This window comes from Tetrao urogallus (genome assembly GCF_951394365.1).
Source record: "Tetrao urogallus genome assembly, chromosome: 8".
Classification (NCBI taxonomy): Eukaryota; Metazoa; Chordata; class Aves; order Galliformes; family Phasianidae; genus Tetrao; species Tetrao urogallus.
Window position 1 is genome coordinate 29896299 of NC_136821.1, and position 27715 is coordinate 29924013.

At 37.0% G+C, this 27715-nt stretch overlaps 1 protein-coding gene across 1 annotated transcript in view; it reads left to right on the top strand.

The window, feature by feature from the left end:
* The window catches only part of COL5A2 (collagen type V alpha 2 chain), a gene marked incomplete at both ends in the record, with an annotated part of 79869 nt that overhangs the window by 38122 nt on the left and 14032 nt on the right, over positions 1 to 27715 (top strand). The window contains 32 exons of the mRNA XM_079538891.1: positions 607 to 684; positions 2288 to 2332; positions 2842 to 2895; positions 3498 to 3551; positions 4896 to 4949; positions 6161 to 6214; positions 6941 to 6994; positions 8345 to 8389; positions 9542 to 9595; positions 10292 to 10336; positions 13097 to 13150; positions 14859 to 14957; positions 15447 to 15491; positions 15587 to 15685; positions 15971 to 16024; positions 17132 to 17239; positions 17907 to 17960; positions 18640 to 18738; positions 19251 to 19304; positions 20070 to 20168; positions 20279 to 20332; positions 20482 to 20535; positions 21021 to 21074; positions 21597 to 21650; positions 21977 to 22021; positions 23774 to 23872; positions 24563 to 24670; positions 24789 to 24842; positions 25686 to 25739; positions 25857 to 25910; positions 26750 to 26803; positions 27568 to 27675. Coding sequence (XP_079395017.1) covers positions 607 to 684; positions 2288 to 2332; positions 2842 to 2895; positions 3498 to 3551; positions 4896 to 4949; positions 6161 to 6214; positions 6941 to 6994; positions 8345 to 8389; positions 9542 to 9595; positions 10292 to 10336; positions 13097 to 13150; positions 14859 to 14957; positions 15447 to 15491; positions 15587 to 15685; positions 15971 to 16024; positions 17132 to 17239; positions 17907 to 17960; positions 18640 to 18738; positions 19251 to 19304; positions 20070 to 20168; positions 20279 to 20332; positions 20482 to 20535; positions 21021 to 21074; positions 21597 to 21650; positions 21977 to 22021; positions 23774 to 23872; positions 24563 to 24670; positions 24789 to 24842; positions 25686 to 25739; positions 25857 to 25910; positions 26750 to 26803; positions 27568 to 27675 — 2094 coding nt within the window. The remainder of the gene's footprint in view (positions 1 to 606; positions 685 to 2287; positions 2333 to 2841; positions 2896 to 3497; positions 3552 to 4895; positions 4950 to 6160; positions 6215 to 6940; positions 6995 to 8344; positions 8390 to 9541; positions 9596 to 10291; positions 10337 to 13096; positions 13151 to 14858; positions 14958 to 15446; positions 15492 to 15586; positions 15686 to 15970; positions 16025 to 17131; positions 17240 to 17906; positions 17961 to 18639; positions 18739 to 19250; positions 19305 to 20069; positions 20169 to 20278; positions 20333 to 20481; positions 20536 to 21020; positions 21075 to 21596; positions 21651 to 21976; positions 22022 to 23773; positions 23873 to 24562; positions 24671 to 24788; positions 24843 to 25685; positions 25740 to 25856; positions 25911 to 26749; positions 26804 to 27567; positions 27676 to 27715) is intronic.

Consider the following 27715-nt stretch of genomic DNA (forward strand, 5'->3'; position numbering starts at 1 on the left):
AAATAGTTGTTATTTGGCAAAAAGAAGGAATATTATTTAGGCCGACAGCCTCCAAATTCAGGAAGCTTTTCTTGGCTTAAACACCATTCTGAATGGGCCTGAATCTGGCGGATTCAGTAAATCTCTTCAGCGTGGAGGAATCCGTTAGAGCCACAAAATGCAGCCTAATGTAGCTGATTTTATGATTGCATGTTTCCGTTTGCCTTCAGATATTTCTGAACTTGAGGCACAGCAAGTGAAAACAAAGCAGTCTTAGAAGAAATGAAGAAATATTGTAGGTGAAGTTCAAGTATGATTTAAACTTGAGGATGGTGAAAGAAATGTAATTACTTCAATTAGAAGTTTTTCTCTTTTTAGGTCATTTTCCCTTTTAATTAAGGTGGGTGTAGAGTCAGAATACAAAGCAGATAATGTGATGCATTTGACTGGTCTTTGATGCCTTGAAGCATTCAGATATATGAAAAGAACCTTTATTTTACCAATTGGAACAAGAATTTACTCGTAGTGCTGTAAAGCCTATTGAAGTAGTGAAGAGATAGTTGCATAGAATTTTGCCTTGTGAATAAACATGATTGACAACTAAAATCACCCATCTTATTTTTTCAGCCATTTGCAGCTCAGATGGCAGGACTGGATGAAAAATCTGGACTTGGTAGTCAGATGGGGCTGATGCCTGGTGCAGTGGTAAGACGAAATCAGCCTTGTATTATAGAATAGTTTTGAAATGGAGTGCATGTACAAAAAACAAAGTAGAATTCATCCTCTTCAAATTCCTGTGCCTTTAGAAATTAAATACACAGAATTTTTCAGTGCAGCTTTTAATGGTATCTGAAGACAGTGAAAAGATGTTAAAGTGGAAGCTTTTTGTTCCTCACTCTGTCCTGCTTTTTGTCTTCCTTTTTCCTTCTGAAATGCAACAGCTATTAGGGTATATTAAAAAAGCAATGCATGATTTTCTCATTTATTGAGTCAGTACAGAGGAACTGGAGAGTATCAGGTGTAGTGAAAAGCTGAATAAACAAATGTGCAGCTTTGGAGGTTTCTTTTTCATGTTGTGCCATTGAAGATAATTATCTTTGGTAGCAATTTAAAAGCGTATTTCTGAAACCAGCCGTGAGCTGATTGTTTTAAGGCAGGCATTCTTTTTCGACAGTGAGTCCAGTTTTCTCTCACTGTTTAGGTATGTTCTTCATTTTTAGAGCAATGGGAACGTACTGGTAACATGGAATTTTTTTTAATCTTCTGTGAAATCCATTACACCACCCTAAACTGTCTGTTTGGGTTATTTTTAAATAGTATCTCTTTTTGCTGTGTGTATTTTTTCATACTGTGGTATCTTGAAAATGTTGCTAGCTTTTTTCCTGTCATTTTTAGCATTCTTTCTTGAGAAAACTCTCCTTCAGTGACTGCCCTGTCCATGAGTTTGCCTACCTGCATCTTATCCGTCCAAGCCCCCAGCAGTTAGAACTCAGTTTTAACACTGTTTGAAAGGCTCTCAGTAAAACTCAATAACTGTTATTCAGCTAACCTACTATTTTTTGGTGGTTTTTTTTTTTTTTTCCCACTTTTTAAATTTTTGGTTGAAAAGGACATAAATATGATGTAAAATTACTAAAAAATAATGAACTGTGTGCTAAAGAGAAATCTGGAATCTGTCAAAATGGAAGTTATTGTCTGCTATATACTTTTTTATCTTGGTAGAAGTAAAAAAAAATGACTTTCAGAAAAGATTACGTTATATTGCGGGTTCTAAAAATACCATGAAACTTTTGAAGGGCAAATCTACATTTTCTGTAACAAACAGCAATCATTTGGAGTCTCCTCCTGTATTTTGTATGATTCATGAAAGTGCATCCTTTCATTACCACTCCTGCTCATAGCCAAGAACAGTGCAAATTTATTTTATCATTGTTTGCATTAGTAAATTAATCTAATTAATCAAATTCAATTAAAGGGGGAGACTGTTTTCCCCCTAGGTGAAATTGTAGCCTTGGATTTTTCTAGTAAAATTATGCACTCATGCAGGCTGTTCTTACTGATGTCAGACTGTGACATCCGAAGCTCGTGATTTCAGTGGCTAATGAGTTATGCTGCTGTGGCTTTTGAGTTTGATTAGTTTCATTTGATGTGCTTTATTTGGATTTCATAACATACAAGCCTTTCAGAGAGTTTGTCCATACAAGTGTTAACTAGACGGTTGTTATCAGGCAATTTTGCTGTCTCTGAAGGGTGATTGTTGCTTAAGGAAACATGGTCTTCAGTCTGTAACGTTTTATTATTTTGATAGGGTCCAGTGGGTCCAAGAGGTCCACAAGGCCTCCAAGGAAAACAAGTAAGTGTTTCATCTTATGCGTTTTAAGACAGTTGGCCAAAGAAGATGACAGAGCATGTAGTAACTTGTATATGTAGAAGAGAACTCAACTCTGAGACTGTCTTAAGTATGGCTGAATGCGTCCTCATCTAGAAGTGAACTAAATGTACTGCTTTCAAGTTCTGCTTCAGATCTACTCTATAGACTGTACAATTTATCAGATCTCTAAAAAGGTTTTGACCCAACACATCTTTTAATGAGGATGGGCAAATGATGCTGCTTCAATTGTGATTTTGACATTAGCGTGATGTTAACGTCTTATGGGACTTCTGTATGGCTCAGGGCTTCTCTGAAGAGGAATCCTTCCAGAGAAATCTTAGCATCTGCCTTTCACTCATCTGTGCTTTTTTCTGAATTAGAATCCAGACTGTCCCATAATCTGTTGTTTTCCTTATCCTGATGTTTAATTTATATCCTTTTATGTTTGCTTTATAGAATGTGTAATTATACTCATCTCTCCTCAATTATAGGGTGGTGCTGGCCCCACAGGCCCTCCTGGTGAACCTGGAGATCCAGGACCTATGGTAAGACCAGTTAAATTCAAGCACTTCTACCATAAAATTGCAAACAGTTTATTACACCTCCTTTAGAGATCTTTCTTCCATGCTGTCTCAACCAAAGCTAAGTAATGAATACTTAAGTAAAGAGTTGTGGTGTTTGAAGTATGCCTTCAGGGATCAGTGAACTTGAATTATTTTGTATCTGAGTGATATTATAAACAGTCTTTTTTACTTTGCCACCACAGACCTGAGGATAGCTAACCACGAGTAACACCATAGCTGGTAGGGTAGCCCATAAAGGAAGATGAAAATATTCATTTTTTCGAAGTACTATAATGATTCAAAAGTATAAGTGAGAGACAGACTGGGAACAGTAACTGATTTTTAATTTCCTTTCTCCTGAAGAATCTATCTTGCATTTTTGTACTATACATATGTACATTTTAACTTAATGCAGCTTTCTTAGGGGCAGGATGATTGAAGCACCACAAAATTTTGCAATCGTGCTTACGCATTATAATCCTTTTTCTACACCTGTTTTTTTTTGTGAAACAAGGCATTCAAATAGAGCAAATAGCTATTTTAGTGACTAGATTTACTTCTCAACAAATCTACTTATTCCTTAGGGTCCAGTTGGTTCTCGTGGACCGGAAGGACCTCCAGGCAAACCTGGTGAAGATGTAAGTTTGTTACTGTTCGTATTTTGTTTTATTTCAAATAAAACAAATATTGGCTTCTTTTAGAGAATGACTAACGAGCAGATGTGTCTGTTGCAGCTACGTGTTTTCTATTTCTTTTTGTAATCATACTTCCCACTATTGCAGTGTCATAACAATAATCTTTAGCAATGTTTTTCTGTTCAAAACCTACCTTTCTTCTTACTACATGTTACCATGATACCCAAAGTTTAAGCCCTTGTTATTTCTTTCCTCAGCCAGTTCTTCAGTAAGTTGTCTTTCTTGAAATCAGGGGGCAAATTGCAGCCCCTGCTCTCCCTGGAGTGACATGATGAGCTAGAAGAACTGTAACAATAACATGCACATGGATATGAACAATACAATTTTACAATTAGAAAACTTAACTAAATAATTTATTATATCCATAATTGATTTTATGATTATTTACACATATTTCATGTAAAATACATGCATATGAATGAATGTATACATACTGCACAACAGTAAGCTGGGGATTTTCCATTAGACATACATTCTTTGTTTGCAAAGCACATCAAATTCATTGGAGTTGTGAACTGTAACTGTAAAGTGAATTGAAAGCTGGAGATGCCAGATGCTTCAGTATAGAAATTACCATGGGAATGGTTGCTTTCCTGTTAAACTGAACCAAACGGTATAAGAATCTGTGAAAACAGTTTATTCTCAATGCACTGAAACTAAATATCAATACTACTTTAGGAACTTTCGCCATTTCCAATGTCTGTATGGGTTTCATTAATTGCATCTGTGATGTGTTTTTACCATCTCTCTGTCCAGAAACTACTTTTCGTATTTCTGCAGTCTGATGTCCTGGATGTATGTGACCTACCTGATATGTATAAGGAATATTTGATTGTCTAGTAGATTTTTGGTCTTTAAAATATTGCTTTGTGGAGAAAACCATCAATGGTGGATTGTACTCATTTTGCAACAGAATTCAAACAGAAGGAGAAGTAACAAGCTGTAATGCAAATCGTTTTAGATTTCTGTTCCTAAGGACAATCAAAATGATTTGGCTGCCAAAGGCTGCCTGGTTCTAAATTCCCAGCACACCACCACCTTGCAGCACCACCTGGCACTTTAGACTCAATCTTCAGTTTCTGCAATTCTCTGTTAAAATGCCTTTTAAGTTAGTGCATGCAATGCACGCTGTTAGTCGTGTGTGCAGTTGCTTTATGTTACTGAAAATGTTACTGTAAAACAGGCTTTGTATTTGTTTGGATGGGAGATAGAGGTGAGAAAACTGCATTTTCTTATTTGCTGTTTTTATGTATCTTTTGTTGTTGTTGTTGTTCTTTTTCCTCTTAGGGCGAACCCGGTAGACCAGGACAGTCTGGTGAGCCCGGATTTCCAGGATCTCCAGTAAGAGCATAATTATTTGCATTTTAGCAAATAGCCATAATTATGTCATTAGTATCTGTTTTCGATAAGTGCAGAGCTTACTCATTCAGCTTCTGCAGTGTTTGTATCACCTAACTCTAACAATTCAGATCAGTGTAATAGCTAAGAAACAAACAGGTGTTTCAGCAGTCCCCTCAATTAATCTGAGAGTCATTTCCTATATGAAATATGCATGAAGCAGATGGCAGTGCCTGCCAGTTGTACAGTTCCCAGTATCTCACATTGTCATTTGCAGTCATGCATACTGTAGTATAAAGCGACGTCAGGTTAAGGTGGCAGTGTTCACCTTTCAAGTCTGAGACAGGGGAAGAAGTGATGGTATCATGGACATTATCAAAAATATTGTTATGCGTTTTCAGTGTGTACACATGACTAAAGTATTTCCAAGTAATAGGTACTGGTGCTGCAGAGAATGCTCATCGTGGTTCACTCTAGAAATAAAAGAAAGCAGTTATGTCTGATAAACCATTTTGCCATCACATATAACGTGTAATGTTATATTTGACCTGTATTAGTCACATTTCTATACCTGGAAGGAAACTGTAGTGTGGCTGAAAAGGAGACAGGTAAATCCAAGAAGCTGCCTGATACACATCATCTCTTAAACTGCCTCCTTTTCTCTCAAGCATTCAGTTTTTGCCAGTTAATTTTGTTAGTGGTGAGAGATACAATCTCTTCAAGAGAGAAATTATCTTTTAGTGAGGCAGCGTTGTCTCCTAAGCCTTTCTTCAAAATTTTATGGATCAAAGATGATATTTTGTAAGCTTCATGCTAATGTAGCCTATGGAGTATTCTGTTCAGTTTAGGCTGTTTTATTTTTACTTAATAAAATCATCTTTGTGTGCTTTTAGAGTAGTGCATGCAGTTGAACGTCATCTGTGCTTAAAGCCTCTAGTAAAATCCTGGAAGAGTGTCAGTATCAGTGAAAATGTGTATAATGTTGGGACTCTCTGGCTTCATAGGATGTTACCTTGTTTTGTCTGTGACCCCCCTTAAATGCTGTACCATGCTGAATCATGTCACTGTGGTGAAGGAGTTTCAGGAACATTATTACTAATTAAAACTACCCTCTTCCCTGTTTACAATGTTGTTACTAGTTTTATCTGCAGAAATCTGTAGTGTTTTAACTTGGTGTGTTTGTTTTTGTTTTCTTTTTCCTTTTCTCTTCTTAGGGGCCTCGAGGTTTTCCTGGTGCTCCAGGTCTTCCAGGTCTCAAGGGTCACAGGGTAAGAAACATGGTCTGCCCTCTCCTTACTGGTGATGTTTCAAGACACTTTCAGCATTAAGACATTCAGCTGGTTTTGTATTTGTGATGAATTTGACTACACTGTTAGTCCTGCCAATAATAGCAGAACCACTGCCATTAGAAAGAGAGAGAGAGAGGGCCTTGTAGAAAATCAGTGCTATTCCCCATTAAGCTGACCTCAGTTGTATTCTTTTCTAATTTCTTCTCTTTACTTTCATATGTTCTGGGAATCTGGATGGAGCTTGCATGAGCCCTGCCAAGCTTCAGGAGGCCCAAAGCTGACAGTTCTTTCACTCCATTGGCAAGTCTTTCCTTAGGGTGGGGAACCTGAGGGGTGGATGTGTTTGCAAGATGGAGTGATTACAAAGTAGCAAGTTTTCAGGCCAGAACTTTACTCCAGGGAGAAATAAATAGGTTTCCTATTGCTCAGAGTCTACTCCTTGTTGTTCTCGGATTTTTTTTTTTTTTAAGGAAAGTAAACTCAAGGAAATGTACCTTGTACAAACAATTTCCATTTAGGAAATGTTTAGAAACTTTTTTCATAATTTTTTCCTTCTGTTTTTTCCCCCTTTCTTGCTCTTGTCAATTGGAGTCCATTCTTAAGGTTCTGGTATTGAATTATTGTAACAATAATGGTAGAAATGCTGTGCGTATAAGTGTGTATGTATATAAATATAATATCACCAGATTTTCGTAACTCTTACAGGGATTGAAAGGTCTCGACGGTCCAAAAGGTGAAATTGGAGCAGCTGGAGCAAAGGTATTTTTGTGGCCCAAGGAGTTAAAACTTCAAACAAGTTTTATGTAAAGTCGAGCTAATGAAAGTCAGTAGACGATAGAATAAAGCTTTGTACCCACTTTTGTTGCATGCTGCTTGCATGCAGTTAACGTTTTTTTTTCTGGGGATGCTATGTGGACTTGTCCATTTTTACTTTGTGCTCAATCATTGTTAACTCTTATGAAATTACATAGTTGGGCTTTATTAAAAAAAAAAAAAAAAAAAAAAAAAAAGCATTTGAGTTTGTGTTGGTTGCAGTTTCACTTGGGGTGTCATGAGGTGAGTCTGTTGCCTGTCTGTGACACCTATGTAATGTTGAAGGTGTTGAATTCTGTTAGCAAAGTGTCCATATACATTGCTTCTTGGCCAGTTTATGGTCCATGTTGGTTTTGTGTGAGCTGGTTGAGGGATCATTGTGTTACTGCTTTATGAATTACCTTAGATAACCACAGATCAAATGAGTGTCTTGGAACAGAGAGTAAAAACAATTTTCTAAAATTTTGTATAAAATTACATATATAGAATATATGTAAGAAAATAAAGCAATGCACAGTTCAGGTCTAATTTTCTTCTCTTAATTTACCTTGCTAGGTTTAAACAGGATTGGCTTAAAGGAAACAGATGTTGAAGGGGAAAGAAAACATTCTATCAACGCAAATTTTTTTCAGCTAGCAATTTCTCTTTGGGATATTCTCTGGTTCTGTAGCACCACTACATTTCAGCTCAAAGCAGGATAGTCAGCTGCTATCAGTGCTTTCAAGATGGATTAAAAGTTATTTTAATGAAGCATAGAAAACCTATTTTCAAATTTTTACACCTTGATTAGTGCTGATGCTAAAACATTTTTGGCTTGCTGAAGGTGATAATCACAGGTGGAATAGATCTATTCCTTCAGATTACAAATGCAGTGAATGAAGAATGTCTTCCAAAAATGTTTATATAAATGTGAAATTAGAAGTAAAGGAAGTTTGTCTAAGATGAGGTATCTTTGCTAAGAGTAACACTGTAGAAACAAGAACAGCAGAAATATTGGATTTGGTAGAAACAGCGCAATAGTTGGCTGTCAGCTAGGACAACAGGGGGAAAATACAACAATTTCTTGCCTGTGAATCCTGCTAGCTATTGTTTTCTGTTGCTTTTTCTCCTTGTCAACCAGTGAACACCTGATGTCAGGATAAAACAATGCCTTTGGTGCATGTGTGATGCATGCAGGTGACTGTTCAAATCATCTTCTTAGGCTGTACATGAGTGCAGAGGAAGGGGTTGAAATAAGTAATTCTATTTTCCTTTAACTTGTATCCTCTAACTGTACCATCTCATTTCTTTTTCTAGGGAGAATCTGGACCAACAGGTGCCATGGGTGCAACAGGTCCTCTAGTGAGTATAGGCACTGTTACATACTGCCAATAGTATGTGTAGGAATTTTATGTTTATGAAATCTATACTTGATGCCTTGAAGCTGAATTTTCTCCTTACTAACACTTTGTTTTCCACTGTACTATAAGTAGTGCTAGTACCTTGTAAGATGTTTTTCTTGGCAATTCATGGACATACAAATAATAGATTCAACAGAAAATTTCATGTAGGTTTTGTAATTGTTTGCCTACTCACAGAAACTGAGACATTTGGGGTAGCGATAGTTTTTTTTTTTTTCCATGTTAATGCATCATTTGAATTAGATTAATCTGAGATGGAATAATTTAGATCACAAACGTATGAGCTAAGAAAACCACCGAGAAAGGTTTTTTGATATTATGGTGAGGATGTGCCTTTGTGGCATAGAAAGGAGAAGCTTTTTTTCAGCATAGCTTTCATTCAGATGTGTTTGTGGAGAACTGTAAGCAGTATAGCATTGCAAAAGTTCACTTTCAGCAGTTGCTTGTAGACATAAAGCACGTGCACGGTATCAGGTAATGACATCTCTTCAAAGCACACTATCGTGTCCTACATAATGTAATATCCCTGAAGGGGAACCTTGTTTGTGAATGAGCCACAGTAAATGAGATTTCATTATTGACCCTGGTAAGAATGTACTGAATTTATTCTGATGATTTTAGAACTAGAAATACTGTTGGAGCAGGAAAAGAGAAATTATAGTCTTACATTACATTTCTGCTAGGCAAGCCTGTGAAGCTGCAAGGATTTGTCTAAGCTCCTATTTCTTTCCTGTCATAGAGCAATATAAAATATGCCTGAACGAAGAAACCAAAATCAAGCTTGTTTTCTGTAATGATTGTTCAAATCAGCTGTCCTTTTTGTGCTTGTAGTCTCACTAAAGCTAATCATGTTCTCATTAAAAACAAATAAAGAAGACTGAACAGAAAATTCCTGAAGAGCAGTATAATGCAAAGGATCTCTGAAACTAAGGAAAAGTCAAGAATTTTTGAAGAAAAAGTAAAAAGAAAAAAACAGATAGGAGGAAAAAAAAAGAAAGGGTCTCTTCTGCTTTGAGGAAAAATTAAGTAAACCATGTTTTCTACTTTTTGTTGTTCTGTACTCGAGCATTGCATTTCTTATTCTCTCTTCAAGGGACCTAGAGGAATGCCAGGAGAAAGAGGTCGAATTGGACCACAGGGTGCTCCTGTAAGTAGGGTCTTGGATTGTCTCCTAGTAATTCCTCTGTTGTTTTAATTTAAATTTAAAGCCCATAAGTTTTTGTGTGACTGCTGGTCACTTCAGTGGTGAGTTCTGCTGTATCTTAAAGTTACAGCCTGAGTAGAGTTTTGTGGAGAGAGAACTTTAAAGTGTATTTCAGAAGTCAAGTTGAAGAGGAAAATGCCACCTGTATGCTAGCATTGTAATTTCTCATGCTTGAACTTTTCAGTAGGACAGATACCCTCATAACGGTATTTCTTTTTTCCTGTGATTCAAGAATTTCTCCTTTGTTTTTGTGAAAACTCTCTGGAAAGGCTATTTTCAACAAAAAATGCTGAAGCAGAAAACAAAAATAGGCATTTGCCCTTGTATGAAATTGTATTTGAGTAAAAATTTCCTTCTCTTGTTTTGTTTACGTTACTGCACCATACAGTGACACTGTCAAAATTTTGGCCTCTTGGAAGTTGAAGAGAAATCTATTTCCATAAAGGAAGCGTATTTTCTTCCCAAAATGTTATACATCAGTGTTTGGAGGGGTCTGTAATCCAGCATGTATTTGAACACTGTAGTCTCTGTGGTCATTATCACAAATGCTAATGATTAAAAAAAAAAAAAAAAAAAAAAAAAAAAAAAAAAAAAAACGAGTTCCTCCAGACTTTCTGTCTTGTCCATTTTCATACGTAGGGTGGACGTGGTCAGCATGGCATGCCTGGGAAGCCGGGGCCAATGGTAAGTTGCTTTCTTAATCTTGATTTTTTTCATCCCGTATTTACCACTTACCCTTTGGCATCATCAAGAGAAACACAAACAACTGCTGGCCATTGTTGGAGCCATAATTGATTCCTGATTCTGGACCAGGAAGTTACTGATCTTGGTTTTACTGATGTTTTCTGAAAACGATGCAAAATATTTTACTTAATTTAAAGGTTTTAATTTGCAGAGGACTAGGATAGCATTTTCCATGGACAGATGGTGTTTTGCTGCTTTTTTAAATTAGGATCCATGTTATAGGGTGATAATTGCCTTTAAATAATATGTAACGTAAAGCAGTTTATGATTGCATATATTCTTCCTCTATATGCAAAGTTGACAAATGAGATTTTACTCAGCAAGCGGAAATACTCCCCAATAGCAGAATTTGGTACTTGCTGTTGCTCTGTTATAAAATATACAAAAGCCAGGCTTTTAATTATTAACACACACATACTGAACTGCAGAACCAGCAGCATGTGTATGAATGTCTTCAAATTGATAAAAGGTTCCTCACTGAAAAAGCTTAATAAGCACAATGGCGGGCTGTCTCACACAATTTCAGCTGAGTTGCTGATGGTTGTGGTGGTGCAAACTGTGGACGTGAGCATATTGAAGGGCAATAATTTCAGAAAAAAAAAAAAAAGAAAAAAAAAGAAAAAGGAAACTGATCCCCAAACATATCTGCCCACAGTTTATTTCTCTACTTAGAAGCTTCCATAGTCTCGGAATAATATGAGCCTGAGAAATATTTATTTTCATGTGTCATCTTAATGACCAAGCAATTTTATAACAAAATTCATTAAAGATAATTAACTCTAATAGAAGCTAGAGAATGAATATTGTCTAAAAAATGCAGCTAATGTATCATGGAAGAAGGGTAAGTTAATAGAAGAAACTTCAAAACAGTGAAAAAATTTTTCAGCACTGAAATCAAAATATAAAGGTTAAAAAAGGCTAATTCTCAAACTGTGAAAATTCTACATGAAGGCTGAAATTTTTGTTTGGCGTAAAGCATGAATTCAGCTTCACTGGACACAATTGTTTGGCAGACTCCTTTGGTAAATTCTCATGCATAGTCACAAGGGAGACAGTGATTCTTAGTACATATCTTTCTAATTGGAAGAAGAGTTAATGAAAAGCATTGTTATTTGAGTTGGTGATCTACCCTAATTCTGGAATTCTTGAATTCTGAGGGAGATGTGGCCTATGTCTATTTGTGATCCAGTTAACTGGGACATATGTTTTCTAAATTTTACTTTGGAGATATTACATAATTCTATAGAAATCCAGTGTGAGGTCATGGCAGAAATGTCTGTAATTAATACTCACTGGGACAGATTGTTCTTGAGTTTGTCAGCAAAACTTCATTACATAGAACATTTTTTTTTCGCAGAGCGTGTCAGTTTGCAAAAAAAATAATCAGGAAAAGAAAGAGGAATCATTTAGGAACCCAGCATTGTAGTGAATATGTGTAACCACTGTGTGTCACCACTCAGAGAGTTTATAATACAGTAGAAGTAGTCTTCTGCTGAATATCTTATTCAGCAAAAGAAGTATTGTGGAAGTGGAAACGGATTTATAAATTTACTATGAGGCTCTTAATTGGAATTCTTTCTGTTTAACAAGTTTTACATCATTATATGCATGTATATTAAAGTACATACACTTGAAGTTTGCTTTCCTGTGACTTTGGACAGTCTGCCAGGCAAGTCCAGCTGTTTGCATCAATGCCCAAACATAGGAGCCACGTAAGGGTGAGCCAATGCTCTGTGGTACAATGCATCCAGAATGTGACTCTAGATCTAGAAATAGTGTAGCCATATAATAATCTGTCTGCTCAAGCTGTCAGACATTCTTAGGTCTTGCACTGACTTTCTTGAGGTATAAAACTATTTAGAAAGAACTATGCTGCTTGGTGGAGCTGAAGATGCACCTCTGCAAAGAAATACATTTCATGGTGTGCCATGAAATCCAGCCTTTCCTTCTCTTCCTTTTCCAGAGTCATGTGTTTATCTTGGGATAAATATCTAAGCAATGGGCTGTTCCTGCTGTACGTCTTTGTATAACTTCAGAAACCTGATAGGAAGTCTGCATTGTAACTCTGGCAAGAATTTGGTTGTGAATTTGGAAATCTCAATGAGAGAGAAGTGTAGGAAGAGAGGACATGCAGTTGCACAGCATTAAATTTTTTCTTACATTTTTTTTCTTATATTTTTGCTTTTCATATTGGTCAACTCAAATATCTTGTCAAGCAGCAAACTTATGATTTGTTATGATATGATGGAGAAGTAACTTGTATTTCTTTCTTTCTTTTTTTTTTTTTTTTTAATAATTGAAACTCTGCTACTTTCAGTAGGAAAAATTTGATTGCTTAACACTTGCCTTTTCCTTTGTATACCACAGTAACGTGAATGTAGAAAGAGGAAGTAAGGCTTTATTAAAAGCTAAAATTGAAAGATCATTGTAGTAATTATGAGCTGTGCAATTTACACATTATTAGCTGAATCAAGAGCTGTAAGTTTGGTTATAATTCATTAAATACATTTTAAAACACCATACCATTATTTCAGAGAACACATGTATCACTCAGGAAAAGAAATTTTTTTTTTTCTTTTTAGAACATGTTTTATGACTAAATCTATACTGAATCCTAGAGTCTTATTTACCCAATGTTTAGATACTAATCTGTGTGACTTGAAGAGTGGAATTATATCTTTGTATGAACATCTTTTATAGGGTCCCCTCGGCATAACTGGTTCTCCAGGTTTTCCAGGCGCTCCTGGAATGAAGGTAAAAATAATAAAAATTCCCTTGTAGTACGCTTAACAACAGTTTCATCTTGGAGTCTTTTCACACCAACTGTGTACAGGTCCCTAAGAGTGGCTGTAACATCAATCTTTGTCATGGCCTTGAGAAGGATGTTAGAAACCAAATAAAGTAATAGAAATTACCACAGTTAGGATATTTTTTCTTGCTTTCACTTTTGCTTGCACTAAGGAATTATTCTTTTATCCAGTGAGCCAAAATGTTGTCCAGTTTATTCAGAGAATAACACAGTATAGTCTGGAAGTTGAGTTGTAACAATCAGTCCAAGAGAGCATGGGAGCAGCATCTTCTGATGATCAGTTTTGGCCAATAATACTTTTACAGGTCTAGGTCAACTCCAAAGAAAATACCTGAAACACCAATAGAGATACATTGCAGCTCTACAGTAAGACAAACAATAATTTGATGCTCTCGTGGTTCTGTGTGATTGGGCTGGTGAGGAAAGCTTGTATGAGCTGCAGTACTGTCTTTGTGGGATTTTCTTCTCTTGTTTTTCAAGAAGCCTCTCCATTATTTATTTTTTTTCCTTGCCTTGAGAATATGTCTGCCAAGAAGGTACAAAAGAAAACTCATATAACCTCTTTGTATTTCTTGCACTTGCTCCCTGCCTGGATGCTTCCCCTTGTTCTTTTTCAATCCTTAAACATGACATGAAAAATGTATCGTAAAGAATTTTTTTTCAGTTTGCCAGGGAGCCAAGTTCAGCAGATGTTTTGTGTTGCTGGGAAGCTGACGGCATGCATGAAGTAGTCTTTTGGAAAGGAGTCTGAATAGGAGTGTTAAGATAATGTATATGATTAAATGATAGTGCTTTTTACTGCATGTCTATCATGTGCTAAATATCAAAATAAATATTTGGGGGAACTTCTATGTGAAGAATTGATGAAAACATTTTGAAAAAGAGGACCTATCTTCAAGATTGAAGATTAGATTAATTAAATTGGAATAGCTGCTATGAACTTATAAAAACTGATCGTGTTGAAGATGTAGACTTCATTTCTGAAAATGTAATACTGATGGCCATCAATTCCAAAAGGCAAATTTCCTTTATAACAATAGAATTCTAAATAGATCCCAGGAGGAATTATTTTGTTGGAGTATTTGTTCCACGCTTACAAGGCTTTACTGGGACTAATAATCTATTTGTTCTGTTCTACTCTGACCAGCGTGACATGCAACTACTGGACTATTACATCTATCTTTGTATCACCTATATCTCTCTATGAAGATACTTTGTTTAATATAAGCTGTAGTGCTGCAACAGCAAGTCCATCTGTGCTGTGCAAAAAAAAAAACCCCACCTAAGTGTTTTGTAACTCCTGAATCCTGATCTTTATCTGCTAACTAAGCAAAATAAAACTGTTAAATTACAGGTATGGACCAGGATTTTAGACAGAGATCTCTCTGAAGTCTTTAGTGTGATTTAGGCCACAGGATGGAGCGGTTTCCTCCTCTGTGGAAAGTTTTCTTATATACATTGAGGGGGAATTCTTTTTGTAGTCAATGTGCACAGAGAAGTAGAATTGGGTAAGTGAATGTATATTTTAAGGATAATAAGGTATATCAAGATCTGAATTGTTTTTCTCTTATGAGCTCAGTATTACTCCTGCATTAGTTTGAAGTTTACTTCCTAGCAGAAGGTAATCTCCAGTTTTCTTCTGTGAAATCTTAGGGAGAAGCAGGTCCAACCGGTCCTCGTGGTCCTGAAGGCCCTCAAGGACAAAGAGGTGAAACAGGTCCACAAGGCCCAGCTGGATCACAAGGTCTTCCTGTAAGTACATTACTTGGAATTCCTCTCTGCTCAGTATGTGCACATTGCCTGTTTACTGGGGATTTTAACATCCTACTTGGTAGAGGGTAAGTTTTGCCCAAGGTACTTTTTTCCAGAGAAGGAAAGGCGTCATTCATCTATTTTCTGTTTTTTGTTCTGGGGTTGGTTTTTTGTTTTTTGTTTTTTGTTTTTTTTCCCATAACTGCTTTCTGTTATTTAATTAAAGCAACTTAGAAAACTGGAAGTTGTGCTGTATGATACAGTCTCAATCCTATGGATACTGTAAAAACTTAATGTGATTTTCAGTCTTTAAGATCTTAATTTGTACCCTTTGTTACTCATATTGCATGAGTAGATCTTAGGTTAATGTATTTATTCAATAGCCTTTATTGTCTGCTCTGTTAAAGTTATCAAATAACTATCTTCTGCTTTTGTTGTCAATATCCTCCTCAATAAAATTAATTTTAATGATTGGGATGTTATTTCTAGGGTACGGAAGGGACAGATGGCTCTCCAGGTGCCAAAGGCCCAACTGTAAGTAAACATATCACCTGTTGAAGAAACTGTGTAAGTGGATTTACTTCCTTGTTAGTATTTCAATTTTTCCTTACTGCTATTTCTGTTTGTAGGGATCTCCGGGCACTGGGGGCCCCCCTGGCTTATTAGGTCCACCTGGTTCCCCAGGACCACAAGGCAGTACAGGCCCACCTGGTATTCGAGGGCAGCCGGTAATGATGTATTTTCTGTGAAAATTATGATATCTATCAAATGTGTTACTCTATGAAACTAAAACGCTGGTTTTAGTGGTGAGGTGCCTTTAACTTAGCAGCATGGTAATGAGTGTGCTGAGAATGAGATCTTGTCAATGTTCTGTGAGTTTGGAATAACTTTGTTGCTTTCTTAGAGGTCTAAGAAAGAAGAGTGCCTACTTCTATTTCATAGCATAATCCGAAATGAATGAATGACTTACACGGTTTTAACTTTGTATGTATTAATTGCGTGTTTGTTTTCAGGGAGATCCTGGCGTTCCAGGTTTCAAGGGAGAAGCAGGACCCAAAGGTGAACCGGTAAGTCTCCATGTGATTTGTAAGATGAAAAGGAGTCACGGAGGTTGTATGTGTATTCTGAATAGGCTTAAAAATTTTATGACTATTCTGATGCATTACTACTTCTGTTTTGTTTATTACATTATTACTTACTGTTTGTCAAGTAATAATTATTATGGAAGACAAGCCACAGTGAACTTAGCTGGACAGTACACAGAATGAATGGCAAAAGAGTTCCTTTGATGGTATAAATCACCTATCCTGTATAGGCCTTATAAGCCTGGAAGAACTCAGAAACCAATTAGTGCATTTACTCAGGTTTCTACAGCACTCAGAATTACTTCATTCCAATTTCTTCATACCAAGAGAAATGGATCCCATATGTTTCTAGGCATTTAAAATCACTCAGATCTGTGTGCTAATCATAAGAACAAAATCTGTTTTAAACTATACATTTAATACATCCTAAACAGATCTGTATATATAGATAGAAACATTTGAGTAATAGAAATGCTTATATGGTTGTATGGTATAAATAGCTGCTTACCCTACAGCTAATATTTGAGAAGTATTCTTTGGAAATGTTTTCATGCTTTAACTTACAAATTTCAGGGGAGAAAAAGGTGATTCTACAGAGTTGGGCTCAGTTTGGCTTGTTTATCTTTAATTTTTCAGTAATTTAAGTGATCGCATAAAAACTGTCAAAATCATGCGGATAAAATAACAGTTTTGTTACCACTGACTGGCTTCTTGTTTCTTTGGGAATTTCTTCAAGATTCTTGTTGAATTTCAGTTCTTTGTTGTTTGTTCATTTTGTGATGATGAATAAAATTACGTAGCGGTGTCTGAGCAAGCAGGTGTTTTTAGTAACCACCATAGGGTCAAACTATAGAGTTGGAGTTTATTCATATTGCCCCTCTTACTGAGGTATTTATTTATTAATATAGAAAAAGAGAAAAGCTGATTCTGAAATGCTGTGTTTTTTAACTGATTCAAAACCTAAGTGTGTTTTCTTTCGTCCTTCATTTAGAAAAATGTTTATGATATTTAAAAGACAGTCTGTTTCAATATGCTTTTGAGGAGTGGTAAGCTTAACAAGAAATTTTTACAAAATTTAACTTTCAATAGGGCCCACAAGGTCCCCAGGGTCCCATCGGCCCCATAGGTGAAGAAGGGAAAAGAGGCCCTCGAGGTGATCCAGGGTCAGTGGGTCCACCAGGTCCTGTTGGAGAGAGGGTAAGCAATCCAGAAGAATAATGTCTTGTGAGAGATGTACTGGCAAGTTGAAAACTTCTCGTCGTGACCTAACCACGTATTTTCTTATGCTTTGATTGTGTGATTGTGGGTACGATCAGACTTTATTTTCCTAACAGTAACAAATATTGGTATACCACTTGACTCTGTACCAGATTAGTGACTTCAGGGTGCTGTTTTCTCTGATAGACCGTAATCTTTTTGAAAATTATACTCTGAAGCTCAGGATCTAAAAATGTGGCATGATATTTTTTGAATTGATCTTACTTCTGATTATTATTTTATGGGGAGAGAGATGGGTGATACTGTGCATTACTTCTGCCGTGGATACTTTAATTTCTGAATTCAGTGCACAGAATAACATGGTAACAAATGTTGGAGAGACGACGAGCTAATCTGCGGATTTTGTACTTATGTTCTGTACAAATGGTCATCATTTATTGAATCATGCTGTTCAGCATGCATGAGTAAAACACTGATATTTTCATGTCTCCACGTGGACAAGAAAATCCCACATTTATACTATTGAAGAAAATTGCAAGGAAATAAATTGAATCCCCAATCTAGAAGTCAAATAGCTTATTTACAATAAGTTATGCTGAAAAGATATATTGACAATAATTTTGTATCTGTGATTTTTTTTCCCCAGGGTGCTCCTGGGAACCGTGGTTTTCCAGGTTCTGATGGCTTGCCTGGACCAAAGGTAAGTGAAATGTTTTCATAAATGCATCCATATAGAGGAAGTGTTCAATTAAAACCTATGCTTCTGGACAAATGGGCAGATCCTTAAAATCACCAGAAGTAGACTGAAAAGGAATTGAAAAATGTCAAAAAGCGGTTGGAAGTTTTTCAGATTAAATTTTATGGAGAGAAATCACTTTGAATTCCTGTGATGTTCAGCTTTTATTTTATGTGCCTGAGTTAATGGTCCCTCGAGCTCATAAGAGAAACTGAGCTGTTTGTAGTACTGTATTGTTATAGACATAGTTCTGTAATATGGGGCTACTTGAAAAATTGCCTTTTTTTGGTGTTTCTTCATATTCTGACTTGTCTCTTGAACAGATCAGTTTACCTGTCTTTGGCTCTCTAAAGTGCTACAACACTTGTAGGGTAGTGGCTCACTACATGCTTTTCTAGTGTTTCTCATAATACTTGACTTTTTGGTAAAACCACAGGAACTATAATGTCCTCGCATCAGATTGCTTTATGGAAGAGACAGTTTTTAATATTAATTTGGAAAGCAGCAGTAATTATAGAAGTATTGATGTTTTGGAACTCTGTTCACAAAAAATTATGTCCTAAATTGAAGATATCTATTTTATTTAGCTTTTTCACTGTGACTATTCTATGTGTTAACTAATAGCTTATTGATATCTCCGTAGGGTGCCCAAGGAGAGCGTGGTCCGGCAGGTTCTTCTGGTCCTAAAGGAGGGCAAGGAGATCCTGGGCGTCCTGGTGAGCCTGGACTCCCAGGTGCAAGAGTAAGTAACTAATAACAGTACATTATAAACCATGTCTTATGTCATTTTCAAAAGGTGAGAGTACACTTCACAAAATTCAGTAGCTGCTGTTACAAGGATAGACCTGTTTCAGTGGGACAACTTAAAAGCCAAAGCCCAGAATACCTGTCTTCTTTTTATTCTTCTGCTGATGTTGGAAGGCACAAGTTCCATTTGTCTTTGAAAGAAGAAGATACCTTAATTACAGACTGGCTAATGCAACTGAAGAATGTGACCCTGTGGGTAGTTTGAGAGGTGTAAAAGCAGCAAAAGGGGGAATAGGAAAGGGAAGATCAAAGATGGTGAGGGATGAAGATGTAAAGGATGAGGACCTTGGACACAGAGAAGAAAATTGTGTGAAGAATATCTTGGTGCTTTTATCATGATAGTAACTGAGCATATCTTCTCAGTTTATTTGCATTTTCCTTGTATTTCTCTTATATTTTAACAGAATTATATGCACAATTTAACAGCAATGTTATTCCCGTTTTTAGGGTTTGACTGGAAATCCAGGCGTTCAAGGGCCTGAAGGAAAACTTGGCCCCTTGGTAAGTGGCAGTATGTCATTTCAGCTGATGCCACAGTTGTTTGGAGATCCCAACTCATTGAAATTACGTCTATTAACCCCATTTTTCTTGATTTCTGGAAGTTTGCCTTCTCTATTACGCATTAATCTTGGGTTTCTAACTTGAGATGTAGTGCAATTAATATTCCTATAATTTTGTCTGTTTAGCAGCTGCTGCAGTATTTTCTAAGTGCCTCTTTTTTGGGAACAATAAAATGCTTCTACATGATGGCTCAATGTTAATAAACAGATCGTATTTGTTGAGCTCCAGCTGTCTGGCTGTAGCTCTGTTTCAGATACGCTTTGATAACTATAGGACAAAATAAGGCTAGTATTATTCTGTGTGCTTAAACAGTATAAGATAACCAAGTACTTCTTGTTATATTTACCGACTTAGAAGTGAAAAATTCCAGCACCAAAAGCCCTTTTTAGGAAGGATTATTTGTATTATATTGGAAAGCCGTTTATTTTTGTTGCTGAACTTTTTCCTCTATGACACTTCAGAAACAGTGTGAGTTCGGTTACTGAGCGATGACACAATACGTATGCTATATTTTAATTTCATTTAAGACAGTTATTTTGTTGAGGTAATAGATGTGAATATCTAGCCACTTCAAGGTTGTTCTCAAATTCAGTTAGAGCTGTTTTGCTCTAGTAGTGCTGGTAGTCATTTTCCAGAGGTTAATAGGCTCACATAAGTAAGTAATTTTTTTTTTAATCTAATGCAGAAAATGCTTTTTCTCTGTAGGGTGGCCCTGGAGAAGATGGACGTCCTGGTCCTGCAGGTTCAATAGGAATCAGAGGTCAGCCAGGCAGTATGGGCCTTTCTGGGCCAAAGGGTGGTAGTGTGAGTATGACACTTGGTACCCAAGATCTGCTTCACTTTTACACATTTCCGTACATGTTAATGGCTGAAAACAAGATGTAAAAATAATCATTTCTCTTCCCGTTAATTAGGGTGATCCTGGTAAACCGGGAGAAGCAGGAAATGCAGGTGTTCCAGGACAAAGAGTGAGTGTGACTGTTATCATTTTCAGTGATTACAGAAAGTATACATCTCTGTTACGTTTGCTCACTGTACAAAGCTTTTTCAGTGTCTTTTTTTTTTTTTTTTTTTTTTTTTTTTTTTTTTTTTTTAATTAATGTCTTATTTTTTTTAGGGAGCTCCTGGCAAAGATGGTGAAGTTGGTCCTTCTGGCCCTGTTGGCCCACCAGTAAGTCAACTTTTTCAACATTATTTGCTTACCTGCCCGTTCCTCCGTTCCTTCATTGATCTTTCTGCCCTCATGCTTTTTTTGTCTTTACGCCAGTTGTTGATTCCAAACAAGAATTACAATAATACTAAAAGAAATCCTTGAAATTGGGTAATTTTTTATTAAAACACGTATCTATCGATAGCACAATTTCCATTATGACAATTATAAAATAAAAAAAGTGCAAAGGAGAAATTTTTTTTCATAGTTCATTTTCCTAGCTTCCTTGGTTTTATTGGAACCGAGTGTCTTGCCATTAGCAAAGAATGGTGAGTGAGAATCTTAAATGTACAAGATATCTCCTTATTTTAGATAGGATATATTTGGTCTGGTGTAAGTAAAAATGTACAATAAACAAATATGTAACTGAAGAAATGAATATTCATGGAGAAGGAAAATTCCTCTACTATTCCTCTGATGTGCACTTATTACTTTCCTTTGTGCAGGGTCTGGCAGGAGAAAGAGGAGAACAAGGCTCTCCAGGTCCTACAGGGTTTCAGGTGTGTGCATTAATTTTTGCAAGAGGAAAACTAAACAGCCATCTCTTAAGTTAGGAATACAATCAAGTGATGTTTAAGAAAAGCATGGGAATTGATGGCAATAATATGTGGAATAATTAATGATAGCTTTCATATCAGCTGTACAGTACACTTAACTGGAAAAGGCTTAAGTGGCATTTCTGTATCCACTGAGAAAACCTGTCCTGTTTTTCAGTTGATTTTTCCAGATTTTCCAAAAATGTTCCAAATGTGGAACAAAAGGATTGTCTTGATAATGAAGTATCAATTAAGTCAATCTATGTGTAGATAACATTATTTTTAGAACTGACATGCATATGTCTGACAAATGTTGAAGAAGGACTGCTATTTCGGAGTAGGAAAACACTTGTATGCAATATTCACGTAACTATTTTGCTTCGGGATTTCTGAGGGCATAGTCTCATACTGTATAAAGTGTCCTAAGTCTGACTTGAACTTCTCATACTTTATTAAAATATTTTATTTTTACCTATTTTTTTACAGGGATTACCTGGGCCGCCAGGTCCTCCAGGTGAAGGAGGAAAGCCAGGTGATCAGGTAATCTCTGTATAATTTTTCAAGAAATAACTTTGTGAAGTAGCTTTACCTTTTCTTGTCTTTGTATTTTAATTTCCTGCTCTATTTCAGAATATTTACTGATGTAGTCTAGAAGCTGTGTATGAGGACTGCTTTTGGAAAAAGTAATTACTAGAATATAGCTACCTTACTGTTCTTGGAAAATCTTCTCTTGTTCTGCGCGTGGTATTCAGAGCTAGTCGTCCACTTTCACATTACTTTGGAAATTAAAATAATTATCTGTAGTTTTCACAGCTATAAGGTTATGAGTATGCTTTCATCCTAATGGTGAACTCTCTTCTGCGTAGGGTGTTCCCGGAGATCCTGGAGTTGTTGGTCCTTTGGGCCCCAGGGTAAGTATTCTCCTTCAGAAGTATTTGTAACAGTTTTCTGAGGTTGAAAGTTGATGCACCATGTGAAATTTGACACCCAAAATGAACGTTTTGTTTTTCTTGCCCCCAGTAGAATAAATGTAAGCATGGATATATTTAAAGGTGATGTGTTTTCTATAAAATTGACCACCTTTAATGGTTCCATACCTCATGAAGTAGTATTAATATCTGCTGAGTGAACAGATGTAACTCCATAAACTATGTGGTTTACAGTCTGTGAAAAGACTGTCTATTTTGCCAAGGAACATTCTATGAGATGCTTTAACAGTAAAAACATAAAGCTGTTTTTTGTTTCATCAGTTCTCCTGCGTAGGTTGCTCTGAATGTAATGCTTCCTATTTATTTCCGTGGATACTACAGTAGATAAAAAATGCAAAGCAGCACTAGTTGAAAGGGCAAGTTCTCAGCTATAGGATACTATTTTTCAACATTATCGCCGCCGTTAGCTACTAATTTTTCACCAGCAATGAAAAAGAGTCTTTATGCAGTACTCATAAAAATCTGTACCAGCAGAGGTGCTCTGCTGTTTCAAAGCTATATAATGGCACTGTTGCTGGGAAATTGTTGCCTATGACATCCATGTTCCCTTGGCCTAAACAGATGGAAGTCAGAAGGCACCAAATCCACACTGTACAGTGGGTGTGATAGAACGGCCCAGCCAAGATTGGCTCCATGGTTTTCATGCTGGAATGGGGCCTGATTGTTGTCTTTTCAGACCTGACTCTGAAAGTTCAGCCTTCAGCTTTGTCAGCATCATGATGGTGTGGTCAGTGTTGATGGTTTGTCAGTGTTCCAGAAAATTGAAGTAATCTCCTTTCTTAAGGAGATTCCTTTTCCTTGCAAAAGACAGTGTGCATCACTTCAGCCACTGAGGGCTGCATCTTGAACTTATTATTCAATGGGGAATTCACATGTGGTCACTCCAAGGACTGCCGTTTTGATTCTGGCTCATAGTGGTGACACAACTTCTGGTGATCATGCGATTCAGAAAACTGTCACCATTGGTCTTGTATTGGCTCAGTAGGTCCTGACCAACTTGCATATGGTGTTCTTTCTATACCCTGTTTGTGGGAACAACCTCACACAAACTTTGTGATGTTACAATGTTACCACCATTGTTTCAGTGCACCGAAGCTGACCTTTGGCTCTGTGCACAGTTCCCTGGTCATAATCCTCTGGTTGGCACAGATTAATATGCTCTTCGTTTCATGCTGTGAAAGTACATGACTGTCCAGAACATGGCTTATTGTTCACATTACCGTTGCTGCTGCTGAAACACAACACCCATCTCCTTGTTGCACCCACATCCACTGTTTGGTCTTCACAAACATTCAGGAAGCATCAATGAATGCCATCGTGTGCCATTTTTTCCACACGGAGGAATGCAGTGACACACCTTTGTTTCATTCGCGCTTCCACGTCAGGTGCCTTTCTGTCAAACTGCCCCTCTGCTGCCATCAGCTGCACGGCAACAAAATGTAGCAGGACACTGGTGGGAAGGCCCAGCCTCTACTACTATGCCACCAACATCCACCTCTGATGCTGTGGGCCAGCATAATGAAATAGGAGGCATTACTTTTGGAGTGGCCCTGGTAGATTTAGTTCACAGGCTCTTTTTTTATGTAGTATTTCTGTGCTCATAGTGTACTTAGGGTTTTTGCTACCAGAATTGTGCCCTGACTAGTAAATAAGTAACAAGTATCCGTTTCATAGGGAGAACGCGGCAATCCAGGGGAACGGGGAGAGCCAGGTGCATCAGGACTTCCAGGTGAAAAGGGTATGGCTGGAGGTCATGGTCCTGATGGTCCAAAGGTAAGCTGCAGTGACATTTGTGTTGCTAAACCAATGCCTTGTGTAATTGTTCAGAAGCGCATCAGAGTGATTTTTATTGTGTATACTTCTCAGTAGATCAAAGGCAAAGCCATTTCTAAGCTACAAAAGAAAAAACTCTAATAATGGCTCTATTTGAAGAACTATATCAGTTTACCTTAAGAGACTTGGCAGTGTTGAGTGTTTAAAAGTAAATGCTGAAAACTGCACATCTTTCCTTCACCTGCAATTGATTTAATTGGTCCTTGCGCACTAGTTACGTGAGATCCGTACACAGACGTGAGCTGTGAGAAACTAAGCATAAATAGAACATCTCTGCCCCCTGTTGCTTCTACCTGCTGCTACTTTGTATAATAAACTGATGAAGCATCAAGGTAAAGGCAGAGAGAAGCTCAAGCTTCTTTTTGTTTTGCCTGTTCTAACCACCAGTATGCACTGGTATGATTACATGCTAATGCTTTTGGAAGGACTATGGTGTTACAGTTGAATTTCCTGAGGAACGCTTTGGGAAATGAGAAGTATTTGGACATGAATAAGTTCAAAATTTAAGAGAAAATTATTACTTAATTCTCTACCCCAGAGACTTTGATACAGGCTCAGCGTGTTCTGGAGCCTAGAGACAAAGATACTTCTCAGATGAATAGACAATAACTTGTACTTTATTCATTTCAGGGAAGCCCAGGTCCTAGTGGGACACCTGGTGATCCAGGCCCACCAGGTCTTCAAGGTATGCCTGGAGAAAGAGGGATTGCTGGAACTCCTGGTCCGAAGGGTGACAGAGTAAGTATTTTTGTTTTGCCAAGTAGAATCACTCATCTCTTAATATTGCATTTGTGCAGTAGCGTGAACTGTTCAGCATTCAGTGTCATAACTTCGAGTTTCTGGGTTTTTTCCATAGGGCGGTATAGGTGAGAAAGGTGCTGAAGGTACTGCTGGCAATGATGGGGCAAGAGTAAGTAAATCTGTAACTCTTAATATCTGCCCTCCACGCAGAAGGTTGTTTACTGTGTTAGGGGCTACTCAGAGCAGAGTTAAAATGTACTCAATTTGGAGACATGATGAATTGATGCATTTCCTCTGATGCTTCAACTCTGGTCAAATTTTGCGAGACAACTGTGCACAGTGCACTTGTATGCCTATTTCAAGCCTGTTTTGTATAATAGGTAATTGGAGTTGAGATTTTAATGGTAAAGATTCGCAGAAGTAACGTGTTAATTTGATATTTTAGATACACAGGGAAGCTGAAGTTAGTGCTGGAGGATCATCAACCGTAGTTGGTCAGTTTGGATGGAGAGATAGGAACTCACTTGCCTAACTATGCCATGGAGAAAGTATGCATTAGAAGAGTGTGCAAGATGTATGAGAGTCTTCCAAAGTAATGACAGATGCTTTAAAATTAAAGCGTGAACAACTAGGATAAAAGATATTGAGGTCTTCTGTGTTAAATGGGTAAAAAAGGACTTAATTTCTTCCTCAGAAAGCAAAATAAAGCCAGGGCTGGTATTGTGTTTTTTATCATTGGCCTTACTCATAAATGCTGTGAAGGAGAAGTTGAAGTTAGTGAAGAAGCAGAGAATTAAGGAAACAAGACTACAGAGATATGTACAGTGTCTTTGGTCACTGCAAAAAGAAATGCAAGTGAATTTTAGGTATGGAGGACACAGTAAGTTTTCAGACAGAAAGAAGAATTTAAAGGAAAGGAGAAATAATGGAAATAGTATCGTTCCAGAGGTTTTGAAATAACAATTTGAAGTATCCCTTTTCTAACTTTCTTTCTACTTAATTTGTTCAAAAGGGTCTTCCCGGTCCAATAGGCCCAATGGGTCCAGCAGGGTCCACAGGAGAAAAGGTAAACAGATTTTCATGCCATTCCCTACTCAAGTTTCTTAGTATCATCATGTTTTATTGGCATGTTTCCTACTCATCCAATAAGTTACTGGGAACTAACTTTAAATTTTATCTTAAGGGTGAACCAGGTCCTCGAGGGCTCGTTGGTCCTCCCGGTTCTCGTGGAAACCCTGTGAGTAAATGTTCAGTTTTTACCTGACACGAGTTAACAAATGTTACAAATACATAATTCTGATCCAAGCTTTGAGCATTTGTATCGTTTGCTTTAATATTTTCTTGTTTTTCTTCTTTCTTTCTTTTTTAGCCAACCTTTGTAGTTCTTGTCTTGATATTGTTCACTTGAAAAGTGTTGCCAGGTCTTGTTCCTCTGTCTTGTACTTGTTTTAGGGCAATCTTTACTTAGAGTTACCCTCACTTACCTTGATTCTGAAAGTATAACACCACTTGTAATCGTTTAAGACTTTTTAAAAGATTGCCAATTCCAGATATTACTTTTTCCATAAAAAAAAGCACAGAGATATATCTTGATTCATTCAAAAGTGTTAATTCTTTTCATCTATTCTTCCTTTTATTTGTGATTTAGATGTCTTGATAGTTGGTTTGGATGACGAAGGAGTTAGAAGCTCAGCCCTTCTAGATTCTTCATACCAATTGGAATTGATTATGTCTCTGTCATAAATCAGAGCAATCTCAATTCTAGTATAAATTGAAACAGCTTGCACCCCTCTGGGGAGTGCAGGAGCTTGGCAGCCTTCAACTCCTCCCTTTGCAAAAAAACATTACGTGAAAAGACCAGCTGAAGCAGTTCACAGCCCATTCTGACCTTGCTCAGGAGTGCATCTGTGAATTGTTGGTAGTTTTTTTCCCCAGATGTATCTGATTGGAATGGTAAATTCTTTAGACTGTGTTACTAGCTACTCCTGCTACTACTGCTTACAAAAATTACTGTATATAAACAGACGTTTATTTTACTTTTACAATTTTTACAGTTACTCTTTTTTTTTAAAATAGGGCTCTCGAGGAGAAAATGGCCCAACTGGTGCTGTTGGTTTTGCTGGTCCTCCGGTATGTGTTTCGTAACACTAATGAGTTTCTTTTAGTCATGCTCTGACTTATTTGGTTTATTTCATTATGAATAATACTGCAGTGTTTTGGAACGTGAGTCACGTTTTTGTTGGAAAAGGATTTGTTTCTTTTACCCATTGTTATACAAAGTAGTGAAGAGGGCCAATGAATACCCTAGATGATTGAAAAATAGCTTAGTTGAAAAGATGATGTAATTTTTCACCAGATTTCATATCTTCATGAATACACTTAGTTGTTCCTTTGAGATTAAAATAAAACAGATTGTAAAGTGTCATCTACTGAAGGTAGTAAAATTTACTCTGTGACTAGTGGAAGATGGTATGAATTAATGGAATAAATAGAAAATTTGTGAGATTTTCAGTGAACACCCCAAACTTCCTCTCACAAGGAATTAGGTGCCTGCTTTCACTATTAGGAAGAAAGGACTGGAAAAGACAATGTCGGTTCAGTTTCTTTTACAAATGGAAAAGGTTCTGAGGAAAATACGAAATCTAAAGAGATGAAAAATATTAATTAGAAAATATTTTTAATGGAAATTCTGACTTCACGGAGTTTTCAGAAAACCGTATCTGTCATCTTCTGCAGACTGTGGTGAATGATTACATTTCCCTTGAATTTACCTATTGAGCACTGTTTTATGTTTTATTTTGCTTTCTTGATGTTCTCTGCAAAGTGACCTGTTGGGTTAGAAGGATGTGGTATTCTCCGATCTGGTGCTTCTATTGTAATATGATTTCTTATAGGGTCCTGATGGTCAGCCAGGTGTGAAAGGTGAACCTGGGGAACCTGGACAGAAAGGAGATGCTGGATCTCCAGGACCTCAGGGGCTTGCTGGATCTCCTGGTCCACCAGTAAGTATAAGCAGCATTGTCAGAGGATAGTGTCATAGAT